The sequence below is a fragment of the Pinus tabuliformis genome, chromosome X, assembly GCF_031772625.1.
Source record: "Pinus tabuliformis cultivar Carrire ecotype Pingquan chromosome X, CPIR1, whole genome shotgun sequence".
In the NCBI taxonomy this organism is placed as follows: Eukaryota; Viridiplantae; Streptophyta; class Pinopsida; order Pinales; family Pinaceae; genus Pinus; species Pinus tabuliformis.
In genome coordinates, this window is record NC_142308.1 from 130,907,373 (window position 1) to 130,919,133 (window position 11,761).

Consider the following 11,761-nt stretch of genomic DNA (forward strand, 5'->3'; position numbering starts at 1 on the left):
AAAGTGGCCGACCAATATTAAATATGAAAACCTTCGAGTTCACCTCCATATATAATAATAATAAGGGGTGAGAAGAAACGCATTACACTTATTCCATCCTCTTGGATATAAACATACACTTTTGGAAGGAACGACGAAAAGCGAATTTGCTCGGGTATTAGACTCTCTAACATATAGTTCTGAGATTCAGGAGAGCAAACAGAACCACTTGGCCATCATAGTTTAAAACCATACAACGTTTTGCCTTTACGAAAGAGATTGGGAGGGGAGCTTATGGAACAGTCTGGAAGGCATTTGATCCAAAGACGAAGAAACATGTGGCCATCAAGATAATAAAACAGAACCATGTGGATATGACAGAGGTTAAATGCTTGCAGGAGTTGGTGCATCCAAACATTATTACCATGTACAAATACATCCTAGAGAACAATACATTGTGTTTGGTACTTGAGTGGATGGAAAGCGACCTATCACACATTATCAAAAACAGAGGCAGACCATTCTCAGAGGATGAAGTGCGCAATATTTCCTTCCAGCTTTTCAAAGCGCTTACACGCATGCACAAAGAAGGGTACTGTCACCGGGATCTGAAGCCAGAGAATTTGTTAATGAGTGGAGATGTTATTAAAATTGCAGATTTTGGGTTGGCTATAAACATACCAGAGGAAGCCGGGAGGCCACTTGATTCTTATGTTGTGACGCGTCCATATCGAGCACCGGAACTCCTGCTTGGATCCACAGATTATGACTTCGCAATTGATATTTCGGCGGTGGGTGCAATGATGGTGCAACTTTTCACTGGCTACCCCTTCTTCAATGGCTGTAACGCGGTCACTCAGCTTTACAAGATCTGCTCTGTGATTGGATCTCATAACAACCACACTTGGCGTCAAGGATTAGAACTTGCTTCCTCCTTCAATTACAGATTCCCAAAAAAGTTTATGGGCCTAGATTCTACTAAACGTTTTTCCAGTATCTTGGGAAGGGTAAGTGGGGAGGCCATTGACCTAATCAAGCATTTGTTGTGTTGGGATCCCGAGAAGAGACCCAAAGCTATAGAAGTATTGCTGCACCCTTTCTTCTGTCCTAATTACAACATTAATAGATCAATTCCTCCACCTCCGCTGCCCAAAAATCTCTTGTTGTCTCGGTATCCCGCTTCCATCACGTATCATTCTAGTGGACCCTGTCAATACAGTGCAATGCAAAAGTCTGGCAATAATATTGTAGGTGGCTTCTCGGATTTAAAAGGAAGCATTGATTCTGTAAGTTATAATTGCTTTTCTGTTCGTGAACAAGATACTTCCGTGCGGCAATGTCATCTCTACAAACCATCTCCAGGAAAGGGCACGTCGCAGATTAAACGAATGGTTGGAGCAGGAGAAAAGCAACCAATGACATTTGATTATGACAAGCAAGAAGATGGGAACAACAGACCCACTGAATCAACGGTGACAATGGGCGATTTTATGTTTGTTTCTGAATATTCAGTTCGGAAACGTAATGGTTATCTGAGGTCTTGTCACTTTCCTGTATCTCTTCCATTTGAAAATCTCCCATTAATGGGGCCGAAGCTATTAAATCCAATCGTACACCCACGAGTGCCAGATGACACGATAAATAATCGAAAGGGATTTGGTGATTAGAGAGTACTCAGTGACGTCCTTGATATAAAAATAAAAATAAAATAGCAGGATCAACGTTTGGAGGACGACTTCTTCAGCTCTGCGGCTAGGGTTTATAATATAAGGTTTTCACAAATTGTTAGGATATTGTCAGTGATATTTTGCACATTATTTTGACTTTCATATTTGTGTTGCAAGTTCTTGTCCATTGGATAAAAGTAGTTTTTCAGATTTAACAACTTTGTTTCCCAAATATTTTTTTATTATAAGCTTTCTGAGAAAATATAACATAGTGTTCTAGCTGGTCGTCGATTGTTGGCAAAGCTCGTCCTTAAATAGGAAAAGTTTTGGGATTTGGAATGTTGTCCTTGGGTCGAGGTGTTTGGACCTTGTACCAATTTGGAGGTTAGTTCATTCATAGAAGAGATATTTGGTGTTACAATGTGTTAATTATTTCCATTTTGTTCTTAGGTACTTCAAAACAGAGGTGTTGAAATGTACATATTACTCATAATTGCACGTAAATTAGCCGTTAATATATGTATTATTAGATTTTTATAAAAAATTCATAAAATAAATGAGGAAGAAAAATAGGCAAACCTAATGAAATGAGCCTCACTACCCGCTATTGCACCCACTAAACTATTAATACACTAATCACATATCACCAATCAAAGGGCTATGACCAAATTCCATGTCATGGCATCTAATTGTAGTTGGATGATCCTCATTTCCTTCCTATTTTGCAATTACTTATAGTGAAAGAGATCCGATGGCTAGAATATAATATATGTGCAAAGGGATGATAGGATTTGTAGTTTTGGTGGAATTTTGGCCAAGATTCCCTCATTTGACGAATGAATAGATAATTCTAGTATGTCATGATCTCATTGATGAATCACCTGAGAGTCGATATGTAGCTTATCACTACAACATCAAAATTTGACCTGCTGAGTAGCTTGAAGAAATGAGACACACAATAGAATCAACGAATTGAAGAAATGAGACACACACTTAGTAGCCATGCCCTCACAACATAGAAAAATAAAACTCATAATAAAAAGACGCAGTCACAAAACACACTTACAAAACCTATGATACAGTAAATAAATTAGACATTTTCCTATTCCTTGCCTCTCCCGCAAAGGAGTTATGCCTAGAGCTAGGCTCTACTGCCAAAAAAAAAATTGCATACCATAAACTATTGCAAACACAAATATGTTATATTCATATAGTTGGAGTGAGATACAGATGTCCAGAGAATATCTCAACAACCTCCAACAAACTCAACTAAACTAAGGGGAATGGTGCATATGTGATGAAGGTTGGAAAGGATGGCAGAGCGCGCGTTTAGGAGGCTTAGCAGAGGCTTAGGGTAAAACCCTATTTTTTACTGTAGCATCGACCATTTCTATCGTAGGTGCCCGAATGACCGACTGTTTCGTTCTCCGCAGCTGTCTCCATCTACCGACGGTTACCTGTTTCGAGCATGGGCAATGTTATGGATATTGAGGAGCTTGATTACTCTGAGGACCCTTTTCCCAACCAAGTCATATTTGGAAACCCTAACCCTAAACTCCCAGTTATAGGATCTGCTCATTCCTCCATTTCAACACCGTCTTGTTCTACCCCAGTGGTTACTTTCCCTTGGTATAGTGCTTAATCGCTTGTCTTCGGGTCCTTATCAATTGACTCTCCTACACTCGATTGCCCTTCGTTATCCCCGAGTACTCTACACATCCTCACTACAATATCGCTACCATCGTCCACTTTTGAGTTGAACCCTTTGGTCAACCACCTCCATCTGTCAAGCTCAACACCATTTCGGACACAGCCTGAGGAAACCCCTGCATCTTGTGGCAAAAACCATCCCATTTTGGCAAACTCTCCATCGGGCTGTTTTGAAACGCCCAAGGTAAAGGTCAAATCGGCGACCCAACTTCTTTAGGAAGGGGCTACGTCACCAAATCTGCTACTGGACCACCCATCAGTGACACGAACTGGGAAATAGAAAACTAAGTGTGTGAAGGCCACTGCAAAGGACATCACCATTAGCTTTGGCGAAGGAATTGTTATGGGGGAAGCTGTTAATATGGCAAGTATTATGTTGGTATGACATGTCCGAGGTAGGGCATACTCAGCGGATAGATTAACCCTCTATGTGCGAGAAATTTGGGGGAGCATGCTCAAAGATTTGCTAGAGGTGTAGGTACAACCTAAGGGCTGGTTCACTCTTCATTTCGCCAAAGGAAACTACACAGACCTGGTTCTTGCTAGGTATTGGCATATTGAGATAGCACCGATCCTCCTCAAAAGATGGAGCCCCCTATTCGACCCGGAGCGAGAGCAGATTGGAGCAGGACCCCTCTAGGTTTACTTGCCTAGACTCCCACTGTAGAAGATGCCACAAAGTGGGGCACATCTTCAAGGATTGCCCACTAATCAATAAACTAGCGAATCCTCTGAGTGCTCCAAATACCTCAATGGGGCTAGCTGTAACTCCTCCGAATCGCACTCCTGTATTGGCACCCCAGGCTTCTATTTGCAATAGCACTTCGATGGCAACAGTAGGAACTCGTAGAATTCCATCGCCTCCGTTGACGAGAGCTCAAGCAGCTATCGAGGCCACAAAAAAATTTGGTATTCCTCTGTCCTCTCACGCTTTCTCAAATTCTTGCAGTTCTTTTCTTGATACATCATCTACCATCAATACATCTGCAATTCATTGTTCTCTTACATTGACACCTCCCACCATTGCCACCACTGCTCCATCTATACCTCCCTCTCCATCCAACACATCCCCTCCATCCACATATGGGATGAACCCACCACACAAATACAATTTGCGCTCCCTTTCACATTTTGATGGACATTCGCCTCTCCTCTCAGGATTGGGTCTTTCCCTCCCTCGTTTTGTCATTCAATCATCCTAGGGGAGGAAATATTATCTTTCGAAAGTTATTCAAAGGGTTGGGGTAGAGGTTTCCACAAGCAAACAATCAACTTTGGAAGGGGTTCGTAGAGTGCTGAAAACCCCGGGCAGGGTTCCCCCATGAAGTGCCTCTCATTTAATTGCAGAGGTACAGCTAGTGCCTCCAAAAAACTAGCCCTACGTCGGTTATTTGAAGTTGAACCAATTGATATAATCATGCTGCAAGAAACCCTAGGAGAGGCCAAAGTCATTTCCAGATCACTGGCCATAGGGCATAATCCTCGCACCATCAAAGTGTTAGCATCCTGGGGAGGATCAAGGTTTATAGGGTTGGACATCTTCTCGGTGGAGCTTGGCCTGAATCTTTGGGTCCTTAACATATATGGTCCATGTCAACAGAGGGAGAAATTTTGGCAACATCTGCTCAATCTCTCGATCACATCCCCTAACCACATAATTCTCGAGGGTGATCTCAACTTCTCCATCAGATTTGGGGAATCTTGGGGATCCCAAGCACAAGTGGACACATTATTAGGATTCATGATGAACCTTTTGGAATAGCATAACTTTGTTGATGTCCCCATGAATAAGCCACTCCCAACTTGGAGAAATAGAATGGTGGGGGAAGCAACTCTTGCCAGGAGGTTAGATCATTTTTTGATTAAGGTTCCCCTCCTACATCAGCTACACCAGTATGGACAATGGGTAGGTTCTGGGGATATCTCAGATCACTCTCCCATATATTTAGAGATCCTTGGCTCCCAACCTAAACCCAAACCTCCTTTCAAATTTAATCATGTTTGGCTATAGGACCCTGGATACATCAATTTGGTCTCAGATTTTTGGAAGGAAAGCCCTATTACGAGACATAGATCATTGGCAGAGGGGTTCTATCACAACCTAACCTAGCTCAAGCACCTCTCCATCACCTGTGCCAAAGAGAAAAATCAGAGGGAGGACTTCACCTTATCTCAGATTAAGTCTAAATTGAGTGCTCTATCAGATGACCGCAATCTGGGTTTTTCATCTGCTAGTGAAAAATATCACCTGATAAAGCTAGAGAAACAGAAGGCAAGGATCTTGCGGGAGAGAGAGGAAACCTGGCGACTCAAGAGCAGGGCCATCTGGTTACAATCTGGAGATGATAATACAAAAAAAATTCAGAATTATGCCAAAGGAAGAAAAATTTATAACACCATTTGGAACCTACCCCTACCTGATGGGGGAGTGGCAGACACGTTTAATAAACTCTCTCACCTTGGTACCTCTCACTTTCAACAACTTTTCAAATCACCTCCTAGGTCTAATCTGGCAAACATCATCAATGTTTCTGGCAATTTCCCTTGTTTTGTAAACGAAGATGAGGCAAAAGAGCTAAAGTCTCCTGTTACTCCTGGCGAGCTTGAAGGGACTTTGAAATGGTTCAAAAAAGACAAAAGTCTTGGACTGGATGGATGGTCAATCGAATTTTATCTCGCTTTTTATGAACTCTTGGGGGATGATCTATTAAAAGTTGTGGAAGAATGCAGAACCTCTGACACCTTATACAATGTTGTCAATACTACATTCATTTCCCTCATCCCTAAATCTGTCTCCCCTTCAACCTTCAATGATTTTAGGCCCATCTCCCTCTGCAACTGTCTATACAAGATCATTGCTAAAATTATTGGAAACGGTATCAGACCCATCCTCTCTCGCCATATATCACCTGAGCAGTTTGCCTTCCTTGAGCATCGACAAATTCATGAAGCCATAGGTATAGCCCAAGAGGCCATTCACTCAATCCAGTCCAAAAATTTAAAGGGACTCATCCTAAAGATCGACCTGGAAAAGCATTTGATCGAGTTAGTTGGCTCTATCAAATGGGGGAAGCACAAGCTAAAAGAGATGGCAGACTCTATGGTCTCAAAATAAAATATTTCTGTTATCTAACACATCTCCTTTTGGTGGATGACATTATTATATTCCTTGATAGAAGCATTAGAGACTCGGCCTCTTTCTCAAATGTTCTTTCCCTTTTCTTAAAGGCTACTGGCATGCAGGCAAATCATGGGAAATCCACCATTACATTAGCCCTCACATCCATCCATGAGTCACAATTTGCTCATCACCACTTTCCATATTGTATCCTCCCACTTGACCATGGTTTTAAATATCTAGGATTCTCGATCAAACCCCTCAGCCAAAAAATAGTAGATTGGGTCTGGCTAGTTATCAAGATGGAAAAAAAGCTCACAAATTGGTGCCATAGACTCTTATCCAGAGCAGGCAGACTTGTGCTCATTAAATCTATACTGGAGGCCACACCTATTTTCTGGATGGATTGGCATGGATCCCTAGGAATATCCTTGCCCATTTACAACAAATATTGAGTAGATACCTTTGGAATGATCATCACGATAAGAAGATATTTGCTTGGGTCAGTTGGTCCAAGATTGCTCTACCCAATAAATGGGGAGATTGGGGACTAAAAGACATAGCCCTATTTGCACAAGCTCTGGCTACAAAAATGGGCTGGACTTTATTGTCTAGGTAGAATCTTTGGACCATTGTCTCTTATTATAAGTATATTTGGCCTCTCTCGATCATGGATTGGGTTCGCATGCCTAGCTAACCAAGGACAGGAATATCATCAGTTTGGAAGGCTCTACTACACTCCCTTCCCATCATCTGAAACAACTTGGTCTGGAGAATTAATGATGGAACAAGAGCCCGCATAGGCCTGGATCCCTGGACTGGGGGGAGGAAGATTCCAGCTACCGAGAGAACTAATCAAGCTCCTCAATTTACAAGATATAAGGGTCTTTGCACATATAGTTGATTAGATCAACACTACCATTTTCGCACAGGGTTGGAAATTTGCCCAATAGTTCAACATTCCTCCTCAATGGCACCAAGCGTGGAAAGATTATACAAATTCTTTGCTTGAATCTCACATCAGGATTGAGCGACCTGATGAACTTGTCTGGTGTCTAGTGGAGAATGGAGTATATACCCCAAAGGCTGGCTACCTTGGTCTCATATTGCACAGACAACTTGAGCAAGCTCTTGAATTGTGGAAGAGCATCTGGAAGCTTGGTTCTCCCCCGAGAACAAAACTTTTCTTTTGGTGTGTTCTTAGTAACAAGGTCCCCATGAGGGAATCCCTATCACATCGTGCCTTCCAAGGCCCTCACTGGTGTGTCTTATGTAAATAGTCATCAGAATCGACAGAGAATTTATTTCTTCATTGTGAAATACTAAACAATCTCTGGCAGATTGTCTCCTCCTCGATCCAACTGTCTGGTAAATGGGAGGGTGAAAACATTCACTGTGCCTGGGAAAATTGGAGTAAGTTGCATCAAGGAACAAAGCAGTTATGCCTCCCTCTCCTCATATGCTCGCACATTTGGCTGGCTCGAAATCAGATTATTTTTTAAGAAATTGCAGCTAGATGGTCACATATCTCGGCCCAAATCATATCTTCATCCCACGAACTGCCCAAGCCCATCAGACCTTGGCCTAGGAGATCGCATGCCCCTGCCCCCATAGACAAAAATACTCCCTGGGATTTCTTTGACAGTGCTGCACAGAATGAAGGTTGTCGAGGTGGATTTATTTTGTACCTTACTAAACAACACTACTTTAAGTTTAAGATGGGGCTTTGAAATAAGACAAATAATTATGCAGAACTTATCACACTTCGCCACTTGCTGCACTTCTCACTTGGTCATGATTGCATGGATCTAGACATTTATGGAGACTCAAAAATCATTGTAAATTGGTTCAATAATATTACTGCTTGTCATGCAAACAATCTCAGTAATATTTTGGATGAAGTGAACATGTTCAAAGCTCAGTTTAATTCTATTTCTTGTCAACACATTTACAAGGAACATAACTGCAGCATTGACGAGCTTTCCAAGGAGGCCACGCTAATTCCCCGAGTACAGTGGATGATACACGAACAAAGGGGTACAAATGAGTACTAATACTATCACGGGCCATATACTGATCATACATATCACAAGGTAGAGAGTCCCTAATTTTGTGTTTTTTTAATCATGCACAGACTATACATATGTATATATTTTCAATATGTTTTTTTTGTTTATTTCAGAACTTATAGAAAGGACATCGCCCTGTGTGGTGAATGTTTATATTGTAGATATTGACATGGTTTTAAATTATCAGACTCTCAATGAACACCCTACTTGGTGTGAAGCAAGAAGATATATGCACCATTTCTGACAAAACAGAGCTCAATTTTTTACTATAGCTCACAAATATGGCCAAGGGCCAACGAAGCAATAGCTGAAAGGCATATACTACATGTAATTTTTCAAATATAATGAAAGATTCAATTTTTCCATTGGAAAAAAAAAACTCAAGAAAACTAAATCTAACAAATCTACCAATGTAAGCATTAATCCTAAAAATGATCGTTATTAAAAATGAAAATGTAAATCCTAAGATAAAAGGTCGTGAATTTTCCCTAAAGTTGTTTATCCATCAAAAATATTCCAAACAAATTATTTTGAATGGTTGTTTTTAAAGAGAGTTACAATTGATGGTGTATAGATTATGATAAGTCACTATGTATATAAATATAAATATTAATGACACTAGAAAATGTGCGATTACCCACATAGTGCATATGAAATGCAAAATCTGTTTTTCTCGAGGAATCGCAGACCCTCTCCCGAGTCAAATATTCATTACTTAATGGTTTAAGGCCCCCTTTATTAAATCTTTGCGGAAGCAATTTTTAATTAACCATAGTTTGTCCCTTTCACTCAATCCTTTCTATCGGGACTCTATACATCCACCATCAGTATACTTTGATTAATCCTTAATACCCACACATATATAACCAACCCCACTCTTAAAACTTTGGTTATTTACAGACTTACCACATAAAACCTTCTATCGCACTATTTCTATTATAAACCTTTTATAATAGAAATCTTTCATAAAGCATATGTAACTTACCTTTTCGTATTTCTTCAAGCTTTGCACATTTACCAATGCTCCCTTTATCGCAATCACAAGATTTCAAAGACTCCTCTCGCGTTCAATATGCGATGAACTACAACCAGACTTCAAATAACATAAACCGCGTCCATTACCTTCTCGGGTCCACTCTCATCGCACATTGCAATCGCAAATCGCAATTGATAAGGGCCACGGTACATATACTATGGGATATTGCAATGCAATCTAATCGTCGATCGCATCAAACATCGCATTTCACACATCGCACTTTCTTGTGGCCCAAGGTTAATTCATTCACAATTAGAATATTGTGATGCGGGGTTTAATAATGATCCTCTACTGTTGATCAGAACACTTGATCCAATGGTCAGTAATGCTATTGCATATCACAATTGCAAATCACTTAAGGTTGCTTCATTCACTCCTAAAATATGTTGTGATGCAATTCTAATTGTTTCATTCTATGCAACCTAATCTCGTCCATTGATCGTATAGATCCAATGACTCCTATGCATCAATACTTTACTCCTTTGATTGTCTCTTTACTTGGTTTTTACGCCACTTCTTCAATTTTTTTTTGGTTTTTGATTACTTCAAGGTTTCTCATTCTTTCGGTGTTCTACTGTGTGACTCCCTCCTGACATTAACTTTGCATATTCTTAACACAATCCCACCTAAATCTTGACTGTGATCCTTCGAATGGATTCAAGCGATCTATTCTAATCTTCTATATCATTCTTCTTCTCTGTGTTTCACCTTCGGATTCTACCTGCATATATATACTATGCAGAACTCTGACTCACAGATAACTTATCATTCAATACTCTAATTACACACTTATACAGTTTTGGAATTGAATCTTTGTATATGTATATACAGACAAATGATTACATAATAACACTCTTTGTCTCTCTCGCCTGATCTTCAATGTCAATGGCCTCTGTTTTACAATCTGCATGTAGGCTTACAGTCACACTCCAATTAGATTAACTAACCAGCTAATTATCTAACCATTTAACCATCTAACCCTTGACTATGCCTTTTAGGCTTACATTTATACAAAAGGATTCTACAACCAATTCCTGGTTTAGATCCATAAACTCCTCAACAAAATCCTAAAATTTCTTCCTTATCTCTAAGGATCCTCTCTAATCCACAAAATCATGAAATAGCTCCTAATCCAAGACTTACAATCAATTCTCAATCTCCCAATCTCTCAACTATCCTAAATCTCTCATATTCTCTTACATTCGAGAACATTTACAAATTTTTCTCACAATATTTAATTAAATCCTATTCTAGCTTCCCTCATTAAAGTCACTAAAAACCCTAATAATTACCTTAATTCAACAATCAGGAAACCAAATTCCATGAAAACACAAGACCCCCTATGTCTACCAAAATACAATGATATTATTGAGCTGAATGCTCTTGCATCAGACTCCTAAGGTTGAAAATAATCATGGTCTCCTAATCATGTGCTTCTGATTTGTTTCCTCCTAGATCTTGTACTTTGTTCTGTAGTTTGTCCTTGGTTGCTACTGTTGTTTGTTGTTGTTCTCCATGTCTCCACACTTTATGCTACATTTCCCCACTAGCTATGTCTTCACATTCTATTATTTTCTTTTTCTTGTTGCCGCTTGATTTCTTTATGTTGTCTTCTCCCTTTGAAAATCTTTTCTCATCAAATCCATCATCAATTCAATTTCTATGTCCAACTCGCTTCTTTACTAGACTCTTTCCTCTTCCTCTCTTGTATATCCTTTGCAATATTCATCAGGTTCTTTATTCCCTACTCGTGCTTTCATCCATTTCTCTAGTATCTCCAATTTTGTCTCCCATTCACTGATCCTTTGATGAGAGTTTAGGCCTTCTTCTTTATCGAGTGCCTCAACAATTTTCCTAGTTATCTCCACTATGCGTATCATCATGATGGAATGATGATCCTTTACTATGTTTTCTGCTAACATACTCTCTTCTTTAAATTTTCCTTTAATCTTTGGCTGGTTACTTCCACTTTGTAGTTGTTGGTTCCTTACTGCCACCTTTACATCCTTACCCTCTTGTTTCTTTTGATCTTCCATTTCATCTCCAAATAAATTCTATTCAATTTCTTTTATTACAGCATCACACTCATTCATTCTATGCATTGTTCCTGCAAACAAACTATTGGTTTGTGAATCAAAACACTCTTCTGTCTCCATGTCTTTTAAAGATTCTCTGCTACTGT

General features: G+C 39.8%; 1 protein-coding gene across 1 annotated transcript; it reads left to right on the top strand.

Annotated features, from left to right (window-relative positions):
• The first annotated feature begins 353 nt into the window (after positions 1–353).
• On the top strand, positions 354–1,646 carry LOC149138789 (cyclin-dependent kinase F-4-like). Its single transcript, XM_089450493.1, has one exon. The coding sequence runs from the start codon at positions 354–356 to the stop codon at positions 1,644–1,646; it is 1,293 nt and encodes a 430-aa protein (XP_089306619.1).
• The last annotated feature ends 10,115 nt before the right edge of the window (positions 1,647–11,761 follow it).

Coding starts and splice junctions, on each gene's coding strand:
- LOC149138789 (XM_089450493.1), top strand. CDS start 354: ATGACAGAGGTTAAATGCTTGCAGGAGTTGGTGCATCCAAACATTATT.